General features: G+C 43.0%; 1 protein-coding gene and 2 long non-coding RNA genes across 3 annotated transcripts; 2 read left to right on the top strand and 1 right to left on the bottom strand.

The window, feature by feature from the left end:
- On the bottom strand, positions 1-23,628 carry LOC122464472. Its single transcript, XR_006288530.1, has 3 exons — positions 23,617-23,628; positions 19,499-19,504; positions 1-874 (listed from the first exon to the last, which is right to left on the bottom strand). It is a non-coding gene; the product is annotated as an uncharacterized LOC122464472 (long non-coding RNA).
- On the top strand, positions 771-9,903 carry LOC122464471. The gene is made up of 3 exons (XR_006288529.1): positions 771-907; positions 5,752-5,754; positions 9,892-9,903. It is a non-coding gene; the product is annotated as an uncharacterized LOC122464471 (long non-coding RNA).
- Positions 13,575-16,034, top strand: LOC102929476 (transcription factor SOX-17). Its single transcript, XM_037891616.2, has 2 exons — positions 13,575-14,119; positions 14,737-16,034. The coding sequence occupies exons 1-2, from the start codon at positions 13,822-13,824 to the stop codon at positions 15,636-15,638; spliced, it is 1,200 nt and encodes a 399-aa protein (XP_037747544.1). The 5' UTR covers positions 13,575-13,821; the 3' UTR covers positions 15,639-16,034.
- Positions 23,629-25,114: the final 1,486 nt, after the last annotated feature.

Here is a 25,114-nt window from a genome sequence, read left to right as displayed (position 1 = left end):
TGCAGCCCATGAGGTAAATTTTCAGTTGGCATGATTGTTTTCTGGGAAACGGTCAGAAAAATTATGTATGTATCTGAGTCTGTATCCTACTTTAGGACATAAGCAGGTTTCTTTTGCTTTTCAAATTTCAACAGTATAGTGGTTAAAAATTGGTTCTTGGAAGACAACTTTCTTTAAGACTAGTGTGTCATGCTATTTATGTGAGTAAGCAGTACAACACGTACAGTAAAGTAACTAGGATAGATTTATTGATTCTGGCTGCAACCGAGTGAAACATAACCTTGAACACTTTGTGATGTTCACAGTGAGGTTTCCAGTTACTTCTGGTGCCAGTGTACAGTATCTGATTCATCACATCATTGTATTTAACAGTCCATTTAAAAAAAAATTTAACAGAAAGATAGGCTTTTCTCTACTAAAATGTGTTTCACTGCCATACAGAGAACTGAATAAAGAAACGTTTTCATATTATTTTGGCATCAAATGCTCTCATAAAAAAGAATCTTTCTATCTGTCTTGTATAATTTCAAATATCATGGGGCAGCTCTTGATCTCTTGATCTGACTATAGTTCTCTTAAGCCCCAGAACAGGGTGCTAGTTGATGGCCCCTGCAGTGGTGACAGAAGGTAGGCTATGCCCTTCAAGTGCAGGCAGCTAACCGATTTTGTACTCAAATTCCCACACAGTGTTCGTCAGAAGCATGTGCGAGATGCCTGGGAGAAAAAAAATATTAATGAAAAATGGACAGGTACAAGGTGGGCAAAGAAGATTGAAGCCAGAGAAAAGAAAGCCAAGATGACAGACTTTGATCACTACAAGGTCATGAAGGCAAAGAAAATGAGGAACAGGATCATCAAGCATGAAGTAAAGAAGCTCCAGAAGCAAACTTCCAAAAAAGCATAAACTGTCAGTAGTCAAATAAAGTTCCAGTTTAATATAAACAAAAAACAAACAAACAAAAAAAAACCCCAAAAAACACTGTGTGCAGAGTCATGTTAAGTGTAACTAGGCTTTGACACACTTATCTGGTATAGTTACAGACAGGCAAGGATCCATGCTTTGGTGTAGCCATTGCCATCAGCAGTCAATGTCTCTGGTCTTTACAACATCATTATTCTAATCAAATGATCCAGTCTAGGCACCTACACATTTTAATATTGCACAGTATAAATATTTTTTAAATTAGTTGTTCTGTGACAGCAACCTAATTATTTACTGCAGCAACATTATAATACAGTATTTCTTTATTTTAGTGCTGTATGAGGAAATTTGAGCCTTCTCTCATAGATCCTCTCTTATCATTGCATATCTCTTTGTTGTGAGTCTGGGTCTAATCCAACAAACACGACCTGTGTCAAGTGCATACATAGCAGGCCTGGCAGATACTCTTACCTGGCTTGCTCAGTGAATCATCCACTTGTGTTTATCAAGGTACCTGATTCCAAAGAGCCCTGCAAATCAAATGCAATTTTGATAGTCTTTTTATTTTAAATCTCTAGTAGTGGGAGAAATAATTTCACTTCAGTTGTGATGAACGAGAAAATGGGTAATGGCATAAGTGTTAATCATTTCTAGGTAACCATAGGCAGCACAGATATTTTTTCAGTTTAAGGAAATCATGATTTGTTAAAATAAAAATACCAGGTCTCAAGTTTCAGCTAATATGTTTGACATAATTGAAGTTTAGTGGGACTACAGTTCAAGTGTCAGATGGTAAATTTCTACTTTAGCTACCAAATAGCACTCAGTCGGATATAAATATGGGGCCAAATCTGGCCGCCTTTGCTCACATAATAGTTTTATTGATACCATTGAAATCAATGACAAAGCTCCCATTGACTTCAGTAGTGCTAGGATTTCATCCTAACCGCATAAGAACATCAAATTGTTCCCCATAACTTACTCTATAGCCTCTCCAAGCATTTCTCTACAATGTTATGTTGTTAGTGTTCCAGAGAGCTGACCAAAGGATCAGTGAGGAATAATTTACTTGATTAATTTATCCACTTTTCTATTTGCAAGTTGTTTATGAGCAGCTTGTGTTTTATTATTCTATTCATTTGAAATTATTTGCCAAATGATGTCTACAAATATTTTCAAGTTTGTAGATTGTTTGCAAGTAGTTTGCAAGCATTCAGTACTCTAAATTCGAGGTATGTTGGTTAGCTTAGTTTATGGACACACCACACGGGTCTCATTGTTGCTTCTGTTCCTTAATTGGATGAACTAAACTCTTTGAATCAGATGTCAATGTGAATACTTGTATTTGAATTCAGAATCCTCTTTTCATGAATATTCTCTAAAATTTGTTTACTTCGCTGTTTCTGCAACCATTTCTGCCAATAAATTTGCTCACTAGAATATTTGAAGAAAGTGAACATAGAAGGTGTTTAACACAGCCTAAGTGAAGTCTAGTTTTTATTTGAGCAAATCTTTGAATATAGTTTGAGGTATTTATCCAGTCCTAGTACAGAATGAATTGTCAAAAGAGGCAGAGGCATTTGATCTTATAAATGAGGTGTTGTTAGAACTACTGTTGTCTGTATTAATCCTGCAACTATTAGTTTTAGATTTTTAAGTAATCCTACAATATTATATATACACACTATATGTATTATATTATTTATTATATTTATTTATTATTTATTAATGTTGCTCCTTCTTTTGTGATTCAAAAGGATCAGTATATACAGGGGTCTTAATAGCTAGCTCATTGTTATGAAGGTGTAAGCTGGAGTTTATTCTGCCTCATGCATCATCAACAGAGTATTCGCTTATTTCTTGTTGTGGAATCTTTATTGTTGATGGTACATGAATCATAAAGAACCCAGCTTGACTTTCAGGCTGAGTTTGTGTGGCTTGCAGCTAGAAAAAAAAATCTACATGTAAACTGAGCAGTTTTGATCCAAAAATAATTGATAAACTGTAACATGGATATTATGTCATTTTTACAAAGTTGTTTTTTAGAGTAGAATGACACTTTACATTTCTTTCCCAAAAAAACTTACAGAAAATTGTTTTAGGGACATATTCTCCTCCACAACTCCCCTCGGAAATATACCTCAATATTCTACATTAATTGTCCAAAATAATACAGCTTATAAATGTTTTAGTATGGTGCTTTGGATCATTGTCAAGGATGCTATAATGTAAGGATAACTACCACGTGTTTTGTATTTTAATTATTCAGTGGAAAATCTGTCCCTCGAATATTTCACAATCTTTTTTACTCAATAAGAAGCTCACTTGAGAGATGCCCATAGACTTAAACTTAACAAGCAGTAATGTTCGATGGTTTTTCCACATTCCCTACCCATATCTGTATGTGGTTTAGTAACTAAGTAACTTTATCTTATCTTTTTGTTTTAATTTCAGATGAATTTGGTGCTCCTGAAAGTGAGGGACTGATTGTGCTGGCTAGATAGTAGCATAGCATAGGGCCCAAACTCAAAGAATTGGAAAGTTGGTAGGACAGCTAAGGTGGAAATGAGTGAAAGCTACATATATTTTAACAGCTGTTGCACCTTTCCAAAGATGGCTGCAGAGCTGAATTAATTATAAAAACACTTAATTTAAATAAAGTGAGTTTTGGCTAGTGTTGTATTTCAGAGTTGCTACATGGACTTTGGTCTGGACAGCAAACCTTAAGAATTAGGTATAGTTGTGCAACAGTTGCCTGAGGACTTGAGAACCAAGTCTCTTTTGCTTCTTAGGCCTTGTCAGTACTTGGAATTAGACCATTGGCCAGTAGTGGCCAACGACAGGCGTAGTGGCACTGGTGCAGACTTGGGATATACAGAAGGAAAACTATGATCTGCACTGGTGCAGCTTACTTTTGCTTGAAACTGGGGTCAACTTAACCAATGGAGTTTGTGATTTTATTTGTCTATGTTGCAGGTTTGTGCTGGTACAGCTATACTGGCTGCTGGCCAGCAGTAGCTAAATCCCAAAATATATAGACAAGACATTAAAGAAATATATTATTTAATAATTAGTTAAGAAATGGGCACGTATGGCCGATCATTCTTTAAACAAACAAACAAAAACCCAACACGCAACAACAAAGAAGTATCTGAGCCAGGTCTACACATGAAACTTTTGCCGATATCAGTTAGATTTTTTTAATGATATTTGTATATTGACAAAAGCCCTAGTGTAGACACCGTTATACTGCTATAAAAACACTTTTTTCACCAATATAGGCTGAACCTGGTTTTTCATTTCTTGTCCCATGTGACTAGTTGATGCCTGGGTCCGGTGGCTCCTTTCAATAAGCTGGGGGGAGGAGCATTTAGGTGTGGTGGGCCCACAGCCACCTATTCCCTGTGCTTCAATAGGTACCAACATCCATCAATCTATTCCTATTATTCAACCCGCGGTGTTTCCCCATCCACAGTACTTCATTACGTGGTGCCTGCATCTGTTGCTCAGCAGCAATAGTGGTTGTAGATAGGCTGCTCTTTGGTCTCTGCTGGTATCTCTTTAGTCATACTATGGTCTCAGAGTAGCAGCCGTGTTAGTCTGTATTCGCAAAAAGAAAAGGAGGACTTGTGGCACCTTAGAGATTAACAAATTTATTTGAGCATAAGCTTTCATGAACTACAGCTCACTTCATCGGATGCATTCAGTGGAAAAATCTCTGTCTGTGGGGTGATTAGTTTGTTGGGGCAGTGGGCACCCTCTGGTGGAGGCTGAACGGTTTGTCTACCTGTCTGTCTAGATTCTTATACAGGGCTTATCATGGTTTCAGAACATCTTTAAAGTGACATTACTATCAACTACCATATAAGGGAATGCATCTTCTTTGATTGCTGGGATGGGCTGTGCTGGCAGTCTCCCCAGCTGGAGCAAAGGGCTAAAGGAAGAGCAGTTTCCCCCCCAGGTGGCAGTGGAGATTTGGAGGGAGCATCTAATAGATATTTGGGCCCTATATGAGATGAGTTTAATGCATTGCAGTTCCAGCTCCCACATCACTAACTCGCCACCATGCTTTGCACTACCTGGCCAAATGAATCGATATATCCATTACTCCGTTGATCTCATGCTTATAGGTGTTATTTACTTCCTGTGTTTACAGCATGATGCTTTGAAGTAATTGGTAGAGATCTGCTTTGCCCTTCATAGCATGAATATTACTGCAACTATACTTCCAAAGACTAAAATGCTATAGTTACCTCCATTGCTTTGTGAATCCAAAGTGCCCCACGTCTTACAATGTGGGCTGAGTTTTATCCATACTACACCTATGCACTGGGTAAATTCTATCCTAAAGCAGCTTCAATTGGATCTGTGACAATGGAACCTCCACTACCAACTGTTCTAAATTGTTCGGTTTTGTGATCTAGACTTATATTCTGTATGGACCAGAAGTTGACAGCAAATTCATTTTTATTTGTGACACCATTGGCTATGAGCCTAAAACACCAGAACTTGAAAGTCCAGTGAATTAATCATGTCCCTTAGACTCTGAACTGAGGATAATACAGTAGTTTCATCTTGAGCCAGGCGGCCTATCTTGTTGGAATTAGTAAACTGAGTGAAGATAGTTGTGTAAAGACAATCTACTTGCAGGTTATTTGCACTTGGAGTGGGGGAATCTATCTTTCTTTTTTTTCTCTGGGTAGCTAATGAGTGGGTTTTGTTTATGTTCCTCTTTTCTAGCTTGTGGCTCCATGTGATAATTGCTGTCTCATCCCTTCTGCAAACACCCTTCAAAGAGCACTGTGCAGATATGAAAGGTGATGTTGAAGGGAGTGGACACAGGGGTTTTTCAACCCCCTGACTTTCTTCAAACACAAATAGATCATGGAAGGGAAGTAGATGCAAACTTCAACCAGATGATTTCTAGAAAAATCTAAAACCCAATTAACGAATGACTAGTTTAAAATACTCCAGTGGCCCAAATTATTTTGGAAGCTTTTGCAATTGTTACTCTTTTTGAGAGACTTCTCGGCTGCTTTGGGAATGATCCTATGAGGTGTAGCATTACCTCAGCTCGAACTAACCAATGAAAGTTGAGGATACTTAGAACATTTCAAATAATGTTGGGTTTTTTGTAAAGAAACATTGGGCTTGACTCTGCATCCAGTGAAGTCAGTAGATGTTTGGCCATTGAAATCAGTCGGAATTAGGCAATTGACTGTAATGGGAATGTGATCAATTTTACTGTTTAAGTAGAGTTTGTGTGCAATTATGTATGTTCCCTTTTTAACAATATGTATCATTTCACTATAACCATTAAAACTTGGAAACTGTTAGTAAGGAGTTATATTGATGTTAATAAAATGAAATAACTCACTGTATTGATACTTAAGAACTACCAAAAACTATAGAATATTTCATAATTTCAACAGTAACAAAAATAAGAAAAGAACACCTTTCTGATTTTTCAGACGCCTATATTTAATTCTTTAGATACAATAAATGTCAGGGCTCAGAATGGTTTAAATTACTCATTGGAATCACAACATAAAAACAAATTCTCAACCATGGTGCACCTGTTCTGGGTTTCATTTGTAACCTACAGCATTAAATGGATTCTTGTCCAAATCTCTTGGGTATACATAGCTCATCTGGAAATGTAAAAACAGTTTTTTTCATGAGATTTCCAATATCTCTAATTTCTGACCAAGAAATACCCCAGAAAATCTTTTTTATTATTATTGTTGTATTTCAGCACTTTTTAGAACCAGGTTTATTGGATAATGAAAAATATTTTTCAATCTAAATACTATCCAAACTGTAGAAAGGTTTGTTTCTGTTTTAGCTTTGAAGGTTTAAAGCTATTCTTTTTTCTTCTGATCCCATGCTCAGCCCTAGTGACTATCACAACAAAAAGAAGACAGTAAGCCATCTAAGGATTTGAACCAATGATCCCAAATGTTGCATTTTTGTTGGGATCACTTACACCCTTCAGTTAAAATACCAGCAGCAGATCACCTGTTCTGTAATTTAAATAACTGCATAATAGAATGGCAACTATTTCACTCAAAACACATTTCCTTTCCCCCTGTCTATTAGATGAAAATTTCATTTTGACACAGCAGAGAGGACTTAACATATATTGCAAAAGTGTCACTGTCTGCCAAAGAAAGCAGTGATAAACGTACAGTATAGGATTATCAATAGTACAGCAGACCTTGCAGTGAACTTTGTAGAACATTAATTCTTGTGACTTTTGAGTGAATTTAGTTTCCTCTTTGATAGCATAGACCTTAGACTATATACTTTATCGATGGAATCCGGATCAACTTTTCACTTTCACAAAGTTATTTGAATTGCATTTCTCTAAGCCATAAACTAAACAATTTGTTAACTGAAAAAGTTTAGTACATGGGCTAGATTCTGATTGTAGGTACAGTTGCATAAATCTGGAGTAGCTCCACTAGCATCAGATTTATACTGGTGTAAGAACAAGCAGAGTATGGCCATATGTGCGGGGGGTTTTAAACTAATTTTTATAGGGTGTAGAATTCTAGGGGAGGGTTAATCTTGTGGCTTTTCATTTGTTTTTAAAAATTGTGACTGTTTTTTGGAGTTGTGTTTTAAAAATTATATTTATTTACTGTATTATACACAATAGCCTATGACTTGTATGATATATTAAGAATAATAATTTTTGAAACCACTAACTTTCACAGCTTTGTTTAAGTGAAACTGGGGTTGGCTAATAAATTAAGACATACGTTCATTTTGGCAATCATTTTTAGTGGTGTTTGAGTGTGAAATCTAATTTTCAGAAGCAGAAATGCATTTAAAAATATAACTTGATTGATGGTAACATTCTGCATGGGCCCCAAATCTTCCATTACCTTTCAGTCTCTCAAAGACCAATTCCCAAATTGAAGGACAGTGGGACAGCAGTGGTAAAAGAAAGTTTACAAAATGTATTCAGATTGAATAAGAATGAGCTAACTGGTACATTTAAGAATAAAATGAAGGATGAGCCTTGGGACTAGATGTATCTGTCACCAACTTGGAGTTGCTATTTCTGGGCCTGATCCGGCCCACAATTAAGTTAATTACAATTTTGACAATGACTTACATAGCACTACCTTGGCTCCAAATATAAGGTATACCTTGGCTTTAAATATAATTGATTTGGGATAAAACTTTCAAAAGCACCTAAAACTTTCATTAATCTAGGTACTTAAGTCACTTTTGAAAGTGGAACTTTAGGCTAAGTTGTTTAGGCACTTGAAAAATGTACCTCAGATCTCAGGGGGAAAAATTCTCTCTTTTGTCCTATCTCTGCTTTAGAATTGCTTCATATGCCTGGACCTGGCCATTTCCATCTGCCTCCTTCTTTAAAAGCCCCTCATTGTAAACATAAAAATTGATTGACTATAAAGTTATCAAATCCCCAGAGAAAAAGGAAAAGGGAGAAGCTCTTTGGCACATGAAGTCTTCCAAAATATCCAAGATTGGACTTCAACTGATCAGAATAGCTTTCCAGAAAATCACTTCCCACCCAGATCGGCTCCTTGCCTTTACCAGAGAAGGAGTGTAATGCTACCAAGAGGAGGAAGGAGGTTATTATATTCTTCTCTGTGGATCAGCACCAAATCCAATGGGACACATACGCTTGGCTAATGGGTGACTGGATTTGGCAGAGATTGTAGCACCGAGGGGCTGGTGTAAATCCAGAGGAACCCACCTGAAGTCAGTGGAAGTTCTCTGTATTTACACCGCAGTAATCGCAATAGAAATCTGGTCCAGGGTGTGTGGTTGCAACTTGCCAGCTGGTAACAGCAGCGAACTGGCCAGGCTGAGGGTAGCCTATTTTACAGCTGGCAGGCAGGAGAGCTGCTCGCTGGCAGGCAGGCTGGGAGCCGCAGCGTGGGCGGCAGAAGAAGGGCGCAGCTCCCCTCTGGGCTGGCTCCGGCCTTGGGAAGGCTCAGCCTGGCTTCGGGGCTGGCGGAGCTGCAGCTAGGGTGGGTGGCCATTCCTCAGTGCCTCGCCCTGGAGCAGCCCGATCCGCACTTACAGCGGTGTCAATCGGGAGCAGCTTGAGGAAGGCAAGGGCAGTGGGGACCCCAGTGTGAGCGGGGTCCGGAGCCGAGCCCCCGGCCCCTCCGGGACACGCTGAGGGAAAGGGGGCCGCGCAGCGCCGCCTGGGGCTGGGTTGGGAAGGGCCCGGCAGCCCCGCGGCGAGGGCCGGGCAAGGAGCGTCAAGCCGCCGGAGGAGCGGGAACGCGCATTTCCGCCTTCCCCGCCCAACGGGAGCGGGCGGCAGCGCCCAGGCCGGCCGGAACCGGGGAGCCGGGGCGGGGGGCGCCCGGGGGGACGAGACAGCCTCAGCCTCCCTGGCCTGAGCACGTCCCTCTCCCAGCCGCGCCTGCCCGCGGCTCTGTGATCTCTGGCGGCGGGAGGGGGGGGGGTTGATGTACCCGCTGGGCCGGGCGCCTGGACGCGTTATGGGGCCCCCCGCCCGGATCGCGATCAGCCAGGCTCGGGGCTTGTCTGACCCGGAGCTCCAGCAGAGCCGCCTCCCGAGAGCCGCTGGCATTGGGCGGACCGTGCAGGACTGTAAACGTGCAGGTTGCTGAGTGTACCTGGGGGCCAGCCCAGTCCTTCCTGGGGTGGGAAAGTGCGTTTACCTCGGGGTAGGCAGTCCCGCCGCGGACCCGTGCCCTGCTCCCCTCTGCAAAGGCCCTTCCTTCCCAACCCGAAGGGGAGACGGTTTCTTTATTTTAGAAAGAAAAGGGGAAAAAACCCACACCCAACAAACTTGCATGTGTGCAAGGACGTTATTGTTTTAGCTTGTTCGCCGACCTATTGTCTATTCATACAAACGGCCAAGCCCTGCGTTCCTTCTGGAAGCGATATACAGACATGGACAGACAGCTCCTGGCTCTGTGTGTGTGTGTGTGTGTGAGTGTGAGTGAGAGAGAGCGTGGTGTGTGAAAGACAGAGAGATTACACCAACCAGCTGAAACACACACAAAACTGCTGGGGAATATACTTTAAAATTAATCATTCATCCCGCTTCATTCATTGTTTGGCAAAGAACAAATGGTTGTCGCTTTGATTTTAACATTTTAACATTCGTATGTCGTCCCCCTCTTATTTTTCTAACTTGACAACCCCAAAATGGCATTTCTCTGCCTCGCAGTATTTTCAGGCACTGTTACTTGGATTGCTGGGAGCATCGACTGTAAGTGCTGTCCCGAGGTGCACGATTGTTCCTTTTAAACACACACACACGCACACAAAGTTCTTGTCTTGAGAAACAGCGCGATTTGCAGGAAACCCTCCGGATGTTTGCTGCTTTTCATGTGGCATTTGTGGTCGACTCTGATAACGCTGGGAGCACCACTTCCAACACCACTTTTTGTAATGGAACTGAAATAGAAACACATCTTTGTTGAAGAATCCCTCCCGTTCGTTACCTCACACACACTTTTAGATTCGCAAGTTTAAAAGGTCAATAAATCAGAAAGCTGCACTCTCAGTGGCATTGTTAGGTTGGGAAAGTTAACGAATGGCACCCCCCCTGCCGTCCCCGGTTCGTGTGAGGGTGAAGGTTTTTGGATACACATGTCCCAAGTACAGGCTGCTTTAGTAACTCCTACGGAAAACGAAGTTTAGCAGTGGGCACAACTTGATGCCTTCTAATTCAATTCAGTCTCAGCCGTCAGGATGGTTTGGTGTAAATAGGCTGGCTTGGAATTCGGGAATAAAGCATGCACACGGTGAAACAGAACAGAGGGAGGGTGGGTCATCTATCCAAACACCACGACACCAGACGCCCTGGAAGGGTCACACGCTGCCAAATTTTCCATACAGATCAGCACGCTTTTACTTTCTCGGCTTGGGTTCAAAACACGCCTTATATTCCCTTTGATCCCAGATCAACGAGCTGTAGAAACTGCACAAAGCTCCCAAACAAAGTCAGCGGCGGTTTGCTTATTTCATGACCTCATGTTCACTATATGAAAAGACATTTTCTCCTATGCTAGAAATTGCAGCACAGGAATTGCAGAAATTGCATAAACGCTGGCGTGAATTTTATGTATAGTCGTTCACTAAATTTGCAGAGCTATTAAAATGTTTGCTCCGCAGCATTTCTTCCTCTTCAAGTTGGATGTTCCCAAAAGTACTTGTGCTGTCCTTGAATTTGAAAAGGACTGCTTGAATGTACCCTTGTCCAGGGGTCAGATCTTGCAGAAGGTAGGAATTTTGTCTGAGCTAAATCATAAGGACTGGGCCCCAATGCAGTGGGGGATTGATCCGAAGTCAATGGAAGTCTATTCACTCCAATAGGTTTTAAATCAGCCCTTGAAAAACAATCAGCAGCAGATCAGTTGGGAGCTAATAGTTCGCTTTCTCTTTTAATTTTAAGTTATCTTGATTTCCCCTTCCTACTCTGAATATGCACCAAGGTGCAATAAAAGGGATGTAAAATTTCCCGTCGCGTTAAATTCAGATAAAAGATATTTTTCCCAGTAATCCACTAATATGTGACTCATTGCTGAGAAACGACTAAACCCCTAGCCGAGGACTCTGAGGGGTCCAGTGTCAACAGCACATCCAGACTGGGCACGATATTAAAGCCGCAGCCACAAATATATATATAAAAAATCTTGGATGATGACCATATTTAAAAAAAAGAAAAAAGAAAGAACACGAAGGGAGAAAGGCTTAAGGAGAGAGAACCGGGGTTAGCGCAATATAATTTGTATTTGAACCCTTGAAAATTAAAATAACTATATTATTGAATTTATTGTAAAGCTAATTTTAAATATATAATGTTGTGGAAATATTATTTTGGTACTGGGACAGTTTGCGGCTATTTATAAAAAGCAGCTTATTTTAGTAACGATTTGTGTAGCATCTGCCACACAAGCCAAAGAGACAAAGATACATTTAAATTCTTGCCCTTGATACTTCTCAGTTTTGTGTGTTCTGTTCCCAAACTTTCTCGGCTCTAGCAAACATTCACATGGGGAAAATCCCAAAATGTGGGGGTTTTTTTTTTTCTTTTTAAGGATGTTACTGAAACTAGCCCTTTGCTAGCGGGTTGGAATCTTTGCGACATGGATAAATGCCGTTTTCTGTACGAAATACACAACGTCCTAACACTAGGATTTGAACACTAGAATTTATAACAGACACATGAGAAATCTAAGCATTTCTATGGCTTTAGAAAAGGGGACACAAAAGGCTTCCAATCACTAAAGTTAGTTACTTGGGTCACAGTAGTGCATCTCAAGATATTGCTTCTTAAATCTCTACGACATATTTCAATTTTAAAGGAATAGATTCCAATTTTACAAGAAACATGAAATAAAATGCTGGATTTCATTAAAGGCGAGGCTGAGTTCATTCATGAATCCAGGAGAGGATTCATGTAGTGTTAGATTATTTGCCTGTAGCTGTTGTCCAAACAAAGGTGTCCTTAACCAAATAAGCCTCTTTGATCTTATGTTTAAAGCTCGGCGCTGTTCTAAGATAAGCATTCATGCATTTAATAGCGCCATATAACAATGCAAACATTAACCTGAGACCTTTATAAGAAGTTGTAATTTTGATTACCTTGTATGCCACATGAAGACACAATCTAATATGTAAATATATATGTATATATAAAATATAATTCATGTATCGCTATGTGATCTGATTTTATGTTTATGTTTGCAAAATACCCAGCTACGTATATTTACTTAACAGTTGTTTACCTCATATATTCATGTTACGAGCATGGTATGTTCACCGTAATTCTAAATACCCAAAGCATCTGAGGTGAAAAGATTGTTTGTAAAGGTCAACACAAGTACTGAGCGTTGTATTACCACGTCCAGGTTGTATACATGGGAAACACATCACTGAAAATCTATTGTTTGTACGGATTACAAGAAGGAAACGTTGATGTGAGGGTATTTAATGCGCTATTCATTGGATGCAAAGTATTGAGATGCCCCTTTAACCTACGTGTGAAAGATGTTCCTTCTCGAGGCTACTAAGCTGGATATTTCCATGCTAGTTATGAAAGTTAGAGAAGAGAGGTATCAAGTATTGCTAATGATTTGGCTAATCCCCTCCCAGCCAAACCCGACCTACAAATTAAAAACCTGTGGGGCCAACATGAAGCTTGTGCCATCCTATTGATGGTTCTGCTTTTCCTAATATTTCTCTGTCTTGACTATTTATATATTACAAGCTCTTGGGGACTGCTTAGGCTTCAGTGCTTGTACAATGCCTAGCCAATAGGTGCTGCTCTTGTCTGGCCCCAGTTCAAGTCATCACCAACATAATACTTATTACCGGGATATATTCAACTATATTACAAATGAGTTTACATATCCTTAAAAGGGGATTTGTCACAATATATAGAGCATACCCCTAGGAGCTCTTTCCCCGCGCATTCTGATCTGAATCCCGGAAAAATCGGTCGCCGCCCGGCGCTGTCTGTCTTGTAACCTGCACAGGTAAAGAGGAGCTGGAAAGGGCGGGGCTGGGACTCTTCCATTCCCCGCTCGGAGCGTCGAGCCCCCTGTCACCTTCCCAGCCCAGACCCCGCCCCCGCCCCGCCATTGGCCGCGGCTCCGGGTAAATAGGGCCGCGCTCTGACAGCTGCCAGCAGTGAGCCGGGTGCCCCCCACCCCCCACCCGAGACCCTGCTTCAACCAGCGGCGTCCCCGCGCCCAGACCCCGCGCGCCCAGCCTGCCAGCGGCGCTGTCCCTGCTGCCCCAGCCGAGCCAGGGGAGAGGGCGCTGCTCGGAGCAGACGGTCCTTTGCCTCCCAGCTGTGCCCGGGGAGGGGTCGGAGGCGGGTCCGCTTCAGCCCGGCTCCTCCCGGTGGCTCCGGCTCCCCCGAGATGAGCAGCCCCGATGCGGGATACGCCAGCAGCGACGACCAGACGCAGGCAAGGTGCTCGCTCCCCATCATGATGCCGGCCCTGGGTCCCTGCCAGTGGGCAGAGTCCCTGAGCCCCCTCGCAGACGCCAAGGTGAAGAGTGAGGCGGCCCCGGCGGGGGCTGCGAGCAGCCGGGCCAAGAGCGAGTCCCGCATCCGCCGGCCCATGAACGCCTTCATGGTGTGGGCCAAGGACGAGCGCAAGCGGCTGGCGCAGCAGAACCCGGACCTGCACAACGCGGAGCTCAGCAAGATGCTGGGTGAGTGTCCGCTCGTGACCCGGCACCTGAGCCGGGCCAGGGGGGCTTTTCCCCTCCCACCGGCCCGGAGCTGGGACGCCCTGGGCGGTCCCCGCAGGCTGCGAGCGGCGTGCCGGGAACCTTAGCGAGTGCTGCTGGTACCTGCCCCGAGGGCGCGGCGGCTGCGGGGCCCGGGCTGGCGCGCTGGGGGCAGAGGGTATGGGAGAAATTGCCAGTGCCTCTTGCCCGGGGGCTGGGTTAGCGAGGGGAGCTAGAGGCTGGGGGTGGGGGAATGGAGAAGCTGGGGGTTGTGTGCGGGGCGCATGGGGAGTTGGGTGGGGAGGAGAGGCGGCCAGGTGGTGGGTGTGGGGCGCCCTGGGGGCGGCCGGGCGCCTGGGGGTGGGGGGCGCGCCCGGAGTGGGTAGGGGAGATGGAGCCGGCCGGGCGTGTGTGTGTGTAGGTGGGGCGCCCTGGGGGGATGGAGGCGGCTAGGCTCTGGTGGGGGCGCCCGGGGAGGGTGGGGGAGACGGAGGCGGCCGGGTGCCGGGTGGGGAGCGCACTGGCGGGATGGAGGCGGCCAGGGGCTCGCTGGGGGCGCACGGAAGAGCCGCAGGGTGACGCGCTGTGTCGCCCCGCAGGGAAGGCCTGGAAGGCGCTGTCGCTGGCGGAGAAGCGGCCGTTCGTGGAGGAGGCGGAGCGGCTGCGGGTGCAGCACATGCAGGACCATCCCAACTACAAGTACCGGCCGCGCCGGCGGAAGCAGGTGAAGCGCCTGAAGCGCGTGGAAAGCGGCTTCCTGCCGCACGGGCTGGCCGAGGCGCCGGGCGCCGGGCTGGCCAGCGAGGGCAGCAGGATGTGCGTGGAGAGCCTGGCCCTGCCCTACCCGGAGCAGGGCTACCCCGCCGTGCAGAGCGCGCTGCCCCCGGCGCTGGGCCACTACCGGGACTGCCAGCCCCTGGCTGCCGCCTTCGACGGCTACAACCTGCCGACCCCGGACCCCTCCCCGCTGGACGCGGCGGAGAGCGAGCCGGCCTTCTTCACGCCGCCCCTGCAGGACGAGTGTCAGCTGGCGCCCTACGCCTACCCCGCGGCCGAGTACCCCGCGCACGGCGCCGAGAGCCAGGCCGGCGCCGCGCTCCGCAGGCACCTGCCCCGCGCCGAGCCGCTGGGCCAGCTCAGCTCCCTGCAGAGCCTGCTGGGCTGCCAGGGCCCCCTGCACGCCTACTACGGGCAGCTGTGCCAGCCCGCCGGCCCGGCCCGCGCTCCCCAGCACCCGCCGCAGCCCTGCCAGCCCTCGCCGCCGCCCGAGGCGCAGCAGTGCAGGGAGCCCCTGGAGCACCTGTCGCAGGACGACCTGCTGGGCGACGTGGATCGCACCGAATTCGAGCAGTACCTGCACTTCGCCTGCAAGCCCGAGCTCGGGCTCCACTTCCAGGGCCACGAAGCCGGCCTGCCCGCGCCGGACGCCCACGGGCCCATCTCCTCGGTGGTTTCGGATGCAAGTACTGCTGTGTATTACTGCACTTACCCAGACGTCTAAGACTCGCAGTCGCGGGGACTGTGGCGGACTCCCTGGCGCTGGGAAGCCTTGGACAGAAGGGTGTGTGCTTTGCTCCTATTTATGTAATTTATTGGAATCTTGAGAACTGCCAGTTGACAGAGACCCGCTCAAGGTTTGAGAGACAGCTCTCCATCTGATCCCCACGTGGTGCAATTCTGGTGTTTCATCCTGAACTGAACATTAAAACTATTTAAACTTCAGATAGCTGCACAGTTGGACTGTAACTTATCAGCTCCTGGAAGAGTTCACGATGCTGTTTAAATGTTGTGACTGTTCGATTTTATACATATGGAATTTGGGTTTTGTACAGACTAATTTTGCACTTTTACAAATAAAGGGAAAAATAATAAAATTGTTCATTTTTATATCCCCTTACATCTACGATTACTAGTATTTTAATGTATGTGATAGTTACTGGATTGTTCCCTTTGGTAGCTAACTACTTTGATAAATGTCCTGTTTTCATTCCAAACCTTTACAGTGAGAACTCCATCATACATAAATATAAGTCTTCGGAGGTAACGTCAAACGACTTTTTTTCCCCAGTAAATGGCGGGGAAATGCTAAATATCTCTCCCCTCAAAATATTGTTTTCTCTTAAAAAATCAATATCTGAATTTTCAGGGATTTGGGTTGGAGAGACTAATAAGAGTCTGACTGAACTTTAAAAAGTTAATAGAACCTCTTTTATCTGTATGCTTGTAGTGAAATCCAAGTTAAAGCGGAAAGGAAAGATGACACCAAAATATTTAAGTTCTTGGTTGTGCATCTGATGAATCATCCAGACGTTTGAATTCATTGGGAATAGGATCGTTCTTTAAAAGTGCCAATCGCCAAATGCAACCAGCTCGCGTAGAAATAATGTAGTCTGCGACTGAATACCTGTCTTCAGTATGTGTGGAAGAGGATTCACTTATGGGAAAAGACTGAGGGGAGTCAATGTCCCCTCAAGCATAAGTTGGACATTGTATTTTAGTGAACACACTGTAACACGCATGTGAAAATCAGGGCCTTCTAGAGTTCAATTTTCCATAGCTGATTCCCAAATATTCAGGAAGCTGTTACTTTTGCAACGGAGCATTCCTTTAATAAGTCAAAATAGGCATTTAGACGTTAGTGTTCTTACTGAGAAGCATTACTTCTCCATTTAGGTCTGACCTTGCAAATATGCCAGTGCCACTTCAGCCAGAAAAGTCTTTCAGTGCGGTCCTTCCAGTGTTACTGTTAAATACGCATGTATAATTATATGGGATTGAAATGTTTAATTTCAGAAAACAGTTTCAACTAAGAGGAAGTAGGGGTGGATCAAATGATTCCATTAGATTTATAAATTCATATTCAGTTTTAGGGCAGGCTTCTGCTTCCTTCATTCATCGTAAGTAACACTTCACTCCCAGTGAAATCAATGGCACTATGTGAAGTATTGTACTGCGGGGGGCAGAACAGAGCCCTTGGAGATGGGGTGAGAGAGAAGGTCTAGCTATCCTATGATTAACTTGACTTTTATCTGGACAGTGAAATGAAATAGTGTCCTTTTTCAAATTCAATTTAATTAGGTTTTGGCTCTGTTGATGAAAGAAAGCAAGATAGTGCCTGATCCATGAATGTTGGATCAGGCCCGAAAGCAGTTATGTGGTATCATGGCATATGAAATGTAGCATATTACTTCATCATCGTAGCAACTTTTGAATTAGAATACAAACCTCACTTTCTTTGTACAATGTTCTACTCTCAAGATTCGTAAAACAATGGGCTTCATTCCCTGTTGTTCTTTTCACTGTGCAGTGGAGGTGTGACTATGATGTGTGCTGTATACTCCACACCATTCTGTGTCTCCTCACTCAGGTTAGCTGAGAGCAGATCCGTTGTGTTTGGAATTATACAGATAATTATTTTGTCCTAATATCTGAAAAAATACCACATTGGGCATAAGGTTTGCCTACCAGTAATAATACAATTCGGTACATATCATTAGGGGGAGGCCCTTTCAAACAAATTAATTAGGACCAGATTTCAAATGTTACCATACCTTTGCTTGCCTACATTTTTTGCACCTGGAAATTACAGGCACAATTTAGATAATTTATACTTCCAAATACTTGATTGTGTATGCAGTTGGATTTAAATATTCTAAATTGCCTAGGTGCCTAGCAGAGATTTTGCAGAAACATATCAGTGTGATATTTGAGGGAAAGGGAAAATACTACTTAAAAGATGCATTAATTTACTTTTCATTGCTTTTCCTTACAATCCACTGGCATTCTGCTTTACTCTAAAAATTAGAGCCCCACTTCCAGATGATGGCCCTGTGTGAAAAGGGTCATGACTTGACCAAAAATGGTAAAATTTTCAAAGTATGTCAAATTATTCCTATGCTGCCTTTTGGGAAAGGCCATCAGGATCTTTTTCTGCTTCATTTGTGTACGTGCAAAATCATAGATCTGTTTTATCATTAGAAAGGCTACAGAAGGATATTAGACGTCCTTAGTTGATATTAAGAAGTGTGTGTGTGAGGGGGATTATTTATTCCAGTTTTTGATGTGACTATATTGAATGAGCTACGTGGACCTTGCAGTTTTAGCCAAATATCATTGAATATCTTCTGTTAGGTAAAGAAATTAGCAGGAAGTCCATTTTGGACTGGCTGTCTAGAGCAAGACTAGGACATATTATTCGCCAGTAGCTAGGCATAATACAAGGTTGAAGCGCCAGCTGGGGTTGGTAGAATCGTGGCTGTTGCGATCAGCCCAGCAGCTCTCCAAGCAGATCCCAGAGCAGAAATCGGTATAAATTAGGATGCCCTGATCCCATGCAGAGACCCCTGAAAACTTAAGCATAAAAATGTATCTGTAATAGAGCTTTCAACCTGCACATATATTTAAGCTAATCGGACAAATTCAGTGAAAACAGTCAAATTCCCCGCAATCTCAATGAGAAAATTAGACGTTCATATCTGACCAAAAATCACCTTTAGAGAAATGTTCCTAAGGACTGATATATACGATACCCACTCAAATATGCTGGAAAAGTACCGCGGTGGTATTTTGTTTGTTTGAATTACCGTGCCTTTAATAATGCAGGCCAGCCAGGGATGGAAAATAGTTTCAATTAATCACTTTTCACCAGTCCTTTTTGGCAGAAATTGTCCTGGTTCGTCCCTCGGTCTGAAATTGCTTGGAAATAAATAGGTGACTTTTTGTGTTTTTTGAAAGTCAGAGCAACATTTCTAGCTGTTTTCGAGGTATCCGTTGAATCCCTTTCCTTGTCTCCACCCTCACCGTAAAATTGCCACCCCCTTTTCACATAGTTCAAAAATGGGTGAACTTTGAAATTTGTCATGTGCATAAATTATGTCCATGACCAAATGTGCGAATAGTTTACATAACAATGATAGAGCTGGGAATACTTACCGGTGAGTGTTCTTTTATACATTTCGCCTCTTTTTTTTGAGGGAGGGGTACTGTGTGTGTGTGTGGGGGGGGAGAATGGCAACTGTACAGTTTATGAACACGTTTATTCACTAATCAAACATATTTGACAGATCGCGTCTATGAATATTTTTTGGTATGTAGATAATTCCTCAACAGTTCGATTACAGTATTTGACATCTGAAATTTGGGACGTGCCTTTTAGTTTGATTTGATACATGGTTTAGCTGATATAGTTCCTCTTTCCCATTTGAGTAAGAATCAGGTTTCTGGCGCCCAGTACTCCCTTTTAGGAGTTCAAAATTGACTCTGAATATTCGGACAAGTTAGTTTAAAACGTAGCACGTTTGTGAACTACCCCAGCACTCCGGGTAACATTTCTAACAGTGCCTGTGCCTTGACTTTCAGAACATGAGACTTAAATTAGGCTCCTAAATCACGTAGCCACTTCTGACAATGTTACACAATGTTCTCTAGGATTATTTATGGAAAGTGACTATAGAAAGCCCAGGAAAATAGCCCAAGTGAATTTAGTTCTGATTGGTAAGAATGTTCGTGGACAATTTGTTGAAACATGTAATCACTTAAGCATTTGTTATCATGCTTTGAAGGCGTTTGCAACACATTTGTAGCAGACTCTAAAGTCCTGCTTTAGTTCACGTTCTCTGGGTCCATCCTGTCAGAGACCAGATCTGCTGCTGATGGGGGAACAATTTACATAAATACTATGTTAAATGTTCTCTTGAACCATACACAGTCTTCTGCTCATCCTTACCACCTCCCCCTCCCTCCTAAGCAAAAACAAAGGCCTCTCCACTGCCTTAACATCAGGATTAGAAGCAAGTCCTGGCCCAGGAAAAAGATCTTGCAATTTGAAGTTTTCATATTTTCACTTGCCAGGATGCAACAATCAGCTTAACCTAGCCTTGGGGTGTGTGTGTGTGGAAAGGTTTTCAGCTAAACAATAACGTTAGCAAGTCAGATTCTTAAATCCATTTATTTAAACGAAGTGTGAACTCTGTCCTAGGATTTCTAAACCTAATTAAGATCACTTAAACCCCAAGGTTATTAAGGTTGGGCTTCTTCCTATTTAAAACTCCCACACCAAGTAATGACTCATCTATACAAAACTACCTTGTTGAGGTTCCTAATCGCAGCACGTGACACAGTAAAGCACATACCGTGTTGTGTAGGTAAGTACATGTGAGTTTTGACATTTTTTACAATTTCCCTGTTAGAGCTGGTGTATTCCCAGTTCTGCACAGATTTCAGTAAATCTATACTATAAATCTATGTCTATATAGGAAAGTTTTGAGGGTATAATCTATGGTGTGAATTTAAAGCAATATAGTTATATCGGATAGTCCCTTGTGTGAACACCCTTATACTAAGTATAAACGATTGTTTACACAGGGACTTATTACAGAAAAGTTATTTAGGAATAACTTCCTGTGTGGACTCTCTTATCCCAGAATAAGAGTGCCTGGTTCTGGTTTAGTTTAATATATTTTTAAGAAAAGAGGAAAAAGGCATTCAGATTATTCCAGACATGGATTTATTCAGAAAAACTATTCCAGAATAGCTATTTATATCCACAATCTACCTTACTTCAAATTAATTTTCAAGAGTAGATCTTGTCTACATAAAGAAATGAATTCAGATTAAGGTAGGGGGTGAATTTAAAGTGGAATAGTTATTCCTGAATAGCTCCATGTGCAAATCAGGAACAGCTATTCTGCTTTAAATTCACAAGCCCTAAAGCCTTTTTACAGTTTGATTTATGTTGCCTGAGAAATGGTTGTATTAACTTCACCCCAAAAAGGTACTCACAGCAGAACAAGAGTGTCCAATTATACAGATACAAGGGTGTAGAGGGCTCTGACAGACCATTTACAGCAGCAGGTCAATTAAATCAGCGTGGTGCTGAAAATGGCAGCTGGAGCTGCAGACCCAGCTGCACTAGGGCTCCCAGGGTCGCTAATACTGGTGTAGTTACAGTGGTGTTAGCAACGATGGGACATTTTTATTAAAATTCCTTAGTGTTGATGAGGCCTTGAATGCAGACTTGCCCTTTTTTTTTACTTTTAGGCTCAATCTAAACTATACAAAGAACCATGCTAGGGAGAACAGTTAAATCAGATCTGTCTTCACTTCAGGACTATATAAATCAGTGAGCTGATTTTATAGAGGCTATGGATTAAAGGCTCTGATCCTTTAAACACAATTCCCACAGACTTTAATGAATTAAGCTAATTTGATATAAACAGGATTAAATTGGTTTGTACAGCAGGGGTTTGCACTGATTTTACCAGGTAGATTTAAAATCAATTCAATTTCACCCAAAGCAACTTTGTTTCTAGTATAGACAAGGTCTAAGCTTGTAAACTCTTTCTGGCAGGGACCAAGCTCTCCTATATGTCTCTTGAAAGCTTTTGGGGGCTATTGTAATGTAAACACCATTATTAATTTGTTGTTATTTCACCAGTGTCTAGAGGCAGCGTCTGAGATCAGCATCAGGCCTGACAGGGGCAGGGACAGAGGTAGCTGGGGTAGGACTGGGGGATGGGGTGAGGAAAGATGGAGAGTTGAGCAGAGGTTAGGATGGGGTAGGTGAAAGAGGAGCTGGGGTGGGAGTAGGATTGAGGGGGTGGGAGCAGTAGGAGCTAGGGAATGGGTGGGGATCAAAGGAGCTGGCACAGGGAATAGGTATGGGGGCGGGGTAGCATGGGAAGTTAGAGCCAGTAGAAGCTGGGGCAAGTTGTGGGAGCGGGAGAGTATGTTTTATCCATTCCCACAACTCCTACCCTGTCTGTCAGTCTATTTAGATTGTAAAATCTTTGGGGCAGGGATTATCTACTACTTTGTGTTTGTACAGTGCCTAGCACAAGAGGGCCCCATTCTTGGTTGGTCTTTAGGTACTACCATAATAAATATGATTAATAATCATTAATCAGAGCCTCATTGTAGGAGGCATCATACAGGCATCATACAGACACATACCAAGAGACAGTCCCTGCTCTGAAGACTTTATAGCTTAAATCAACAACAATGACAAATGGTAGGAGGAGAAATGATCAACTACCTCAATGTAATTACACTCCTGCAAATTCTACTGGAGCCAGGACCAGAGGCCCCAGTTCTGTAAACAAATACAAGCTTAACTTTAACCACAGGAATAATTAAGTGCTTGCAAGACTGGGGAGGGGGAGTCACTCTTTCCCTCAGTTTCCCATTTGTAACATGAAAATAATGTTACTTCCTTTCCCATACCCCTTTTCTCTTTTGTCAGTTTGGACTGAAAGCTCTTCAGGACAGGGACTGTGCCCTACTATTTGTCCAGTATCTAGCACAGTGTACTGTGCAGCTGGGGCTCCCAGTCAATGGGACTACACAGGTGTTTAATGTTAACCACCTCTCTAAATGTTTGGGCCTAAGTGACTTACCAAGGCCATACAGGGAATCGGTGGCAGAGTCAGGAACTGAACCAAGAGCTAGATCTTGGTCTAGTGCCTTAATTATTCATGTCATTTTCAGTATTTCCATTTAAAGTCATGAGTGACTTTCTGTTAGTACAGAAGCTGTCCCAGCTGCTCTTTCGTCATATGTTTACAGGAAGAAAAAAAAAAAGTTGGTAGTGGGAATAAAACCCAGAAATGTCTATACAGCAAAGTATTCAGCTGTGCACACAAAATCCATGTACAATTGAGTTATTGGCCCAATCTCCCTAGTGCCTACCTGTTAGAGGAAGGAACTGCATAGAGTCATCTTGCTTCTGGCAAGTATCTATAATAAATAATGTATTAATAATACATTATTTGCTCCTGTACAAGGCTCTTCCATCTGAGGATCTCATAGTGCTTTACAAATGCCTATGAATTTTGCCTCACAGCATCCCTTGTGACTAAGGTAGGTTTATGATATATAACTTCTAAAATGTGTACAGAACAACCAATTTTATTTTTATTTGTATATTTTGGAGGCAGCATGGGGCATATCTACCCTTCCCTCAATGAGATCCTATGTCCCTCTTTATTCTCTACTTTTTTGTGCTTGGATATCACTAATATACAGGAAGGGTGGTGGTGATCCAGAACAGGAGCTCCTCCATCTGCATTGATTTCAGCATGTGGAGCATCAAATCCTATGAAGTTGTTACCAGCAGTGCCCAGAGCACATTGAAGGAATGACAGGCTTTGGCCTGTAGTCACCAAAAGGTGACTTAAGTAATGCGCTGGCCTGTGACTATAACTATGGTATTACTCCAAAGTTTCTGTTTCCTAAGTGTATGTAAATTCCATGGGACTATGTACAGCCAGCCTCCCAAGTATTCTGCCGTCCCTGCACTGCAGAACTGTGATGCAGATTCTGTTTACAATTTTAAAACAAACAGTGTTTCTAGTCCTTAGGGTTGTGAAGATAAAGTTTGTAACTGAGGCAGATATATATTGCTAGGGATGCAGAAACTCAGCCTACCCCAGCTGAAAGTCACTTCTACACCCATTCTTAGGACAGGCAGAAAACGGGGAGACAAGAGGATCATCCCCTCCCCGTTAGGAAAATCATCTACCTTTAGATGGCAAAACCAGCACCAGCGTCCCCCACAGCATGCTGGATGCTGAGCGTCTCACTGTCAAAACCTCCAGTTTCCCCAGACCATTTCTAAGATGCAATTACGTTTTGCCTATACAAAATCTGCTACCTTTGAAAATGTAGTGGCAAGGTAAAATAAACGGGATTGACTATCAGCATCAATAGCATAATCGGAGTGCTTGTACCATTCATTTCTATATTCCATGTAATATAACCGTCCTGTGAAATCATTGCAAAACCAGGAGGCAGAAAATGTAGGGACAATATGTCGGGCTGTGAAATAACAATATTTTTCTTGCGCCTGTCAAGCCGTTGAATTTTTCTGTACATAAAAAAAAATCCATTGCTCATTACAATGCCGCAAGATGTAAGAAGGGGGCAAATTCCTGATTTGAGATTTGAGTCGTTTAGAGTAATGTTAATCTAAAGAATATAGATGATTTGCTGGGAGATTAAATCGCTGTTCAAATCTACTCTGCAGGTCAAGGTTTTATATATATATATTTCCGGATGGGTTTGGTCTGCAGTGGTTTCTGTAACATCTGCCAAACAAGCCGACAACGACCCCTTTCAATCACCGCTGGCCTTGATCCTTCTTGACCAGTGTGTATTCCATTCCCAAATCCTTTCCCCTCCAGCAAACGATTCGATGGAATGGTTTCTCTTTGTGGAGCCCGTCCTTACACTACTCACTTGCTAATGGTTTGGGTCCTTTGTGGTAGATTAAGGGCTAAATTAATGGGTTAAATTACCTTCTTTTATAAAAAGAAAGGGAGTACTTGTGGCCCCTTAGAGACTAACCAATTTATTTGAGCATAAGCTTTCCTGAGCTACAGCTCACTTCATCGGATGCACGAAAGCTTATGCTCAAATAAATTGGTTAGTCTCTAGGGGGCCACAAGTCCTCCTTTTCTTTTTGGAATACAGACTAACACGGCTGTTACTCTGATACCTTCTTTTATAAGAAATACACAAAATTGCTTGCATGTTACCATTGGAAACAGAAGCATCGGAAGAAATCTAAAGAAGCCAAAGGAATTAGTATATTTGCTTTTAGAGAAGAAGACGACCAAAAAACAAACAAAACCAAAACCAAAACCACCCCCCCCCCACCACCCCAAACAAACGAACGCACAATCCCCTTGGTCATCATGGGTACTTGGCACCTAAACTCTAAGGTTCTGGGCACTGCAGCCAGTCATAACACTGCATATGTTTAACATTATCCAGTGATTTCCTCTTTCACCCTTGCCAGCGATTTGGTGGAGAGGAGTTGACAAAGAGTTGTATATTTTATCTGGGGGGGTGGGGGGGGGGGAGTGTTGTGCTTCATTGCCAGATGGACTTAATTAACCGAAAGCATGATTCATTCATAAATTCAATATTAATTTATTTGCCGAGAGCGATCCAAACAGACTTCCTTATCTAAATAAGAAT

The sequence above is a fragment of the Chelonia mydas genome, chromosome 2, assembly GCF_015237465.2.
Source record: "Chelonia mydas isolate rCheMyd1 chromosome 2, rCheMyd1.pri.v2, whole genome shotgun sequence".
In the NCBI taxonomy this organism is placed as follows: Eukaryota; Metazoa; Chordata; order Testudines; family Cheloniidae; genus Chelonia; species Chelonia mydas.
This window is presented reverse-complemented; position numbering and strand designations above follow the sequence as displayed.

Bases quoted from the DNA above. Each gene is read 5' to 3' on its own strand.
- LOC102929476 (XM_037891616.2), top strand. From the start codon at position 13,822: ATGAGCAGCCCCGATGCGGGATACGCCAGCAGCGACGACCAGACGCAG. The intron at 14,120-14,736 runs GTGAGTGTCCGC...GTCGCCCCGCAG, and splicing joins GGAGCTCAGCAAGATGCTGG to GGAAGGCCTGGAAGGCGCTG.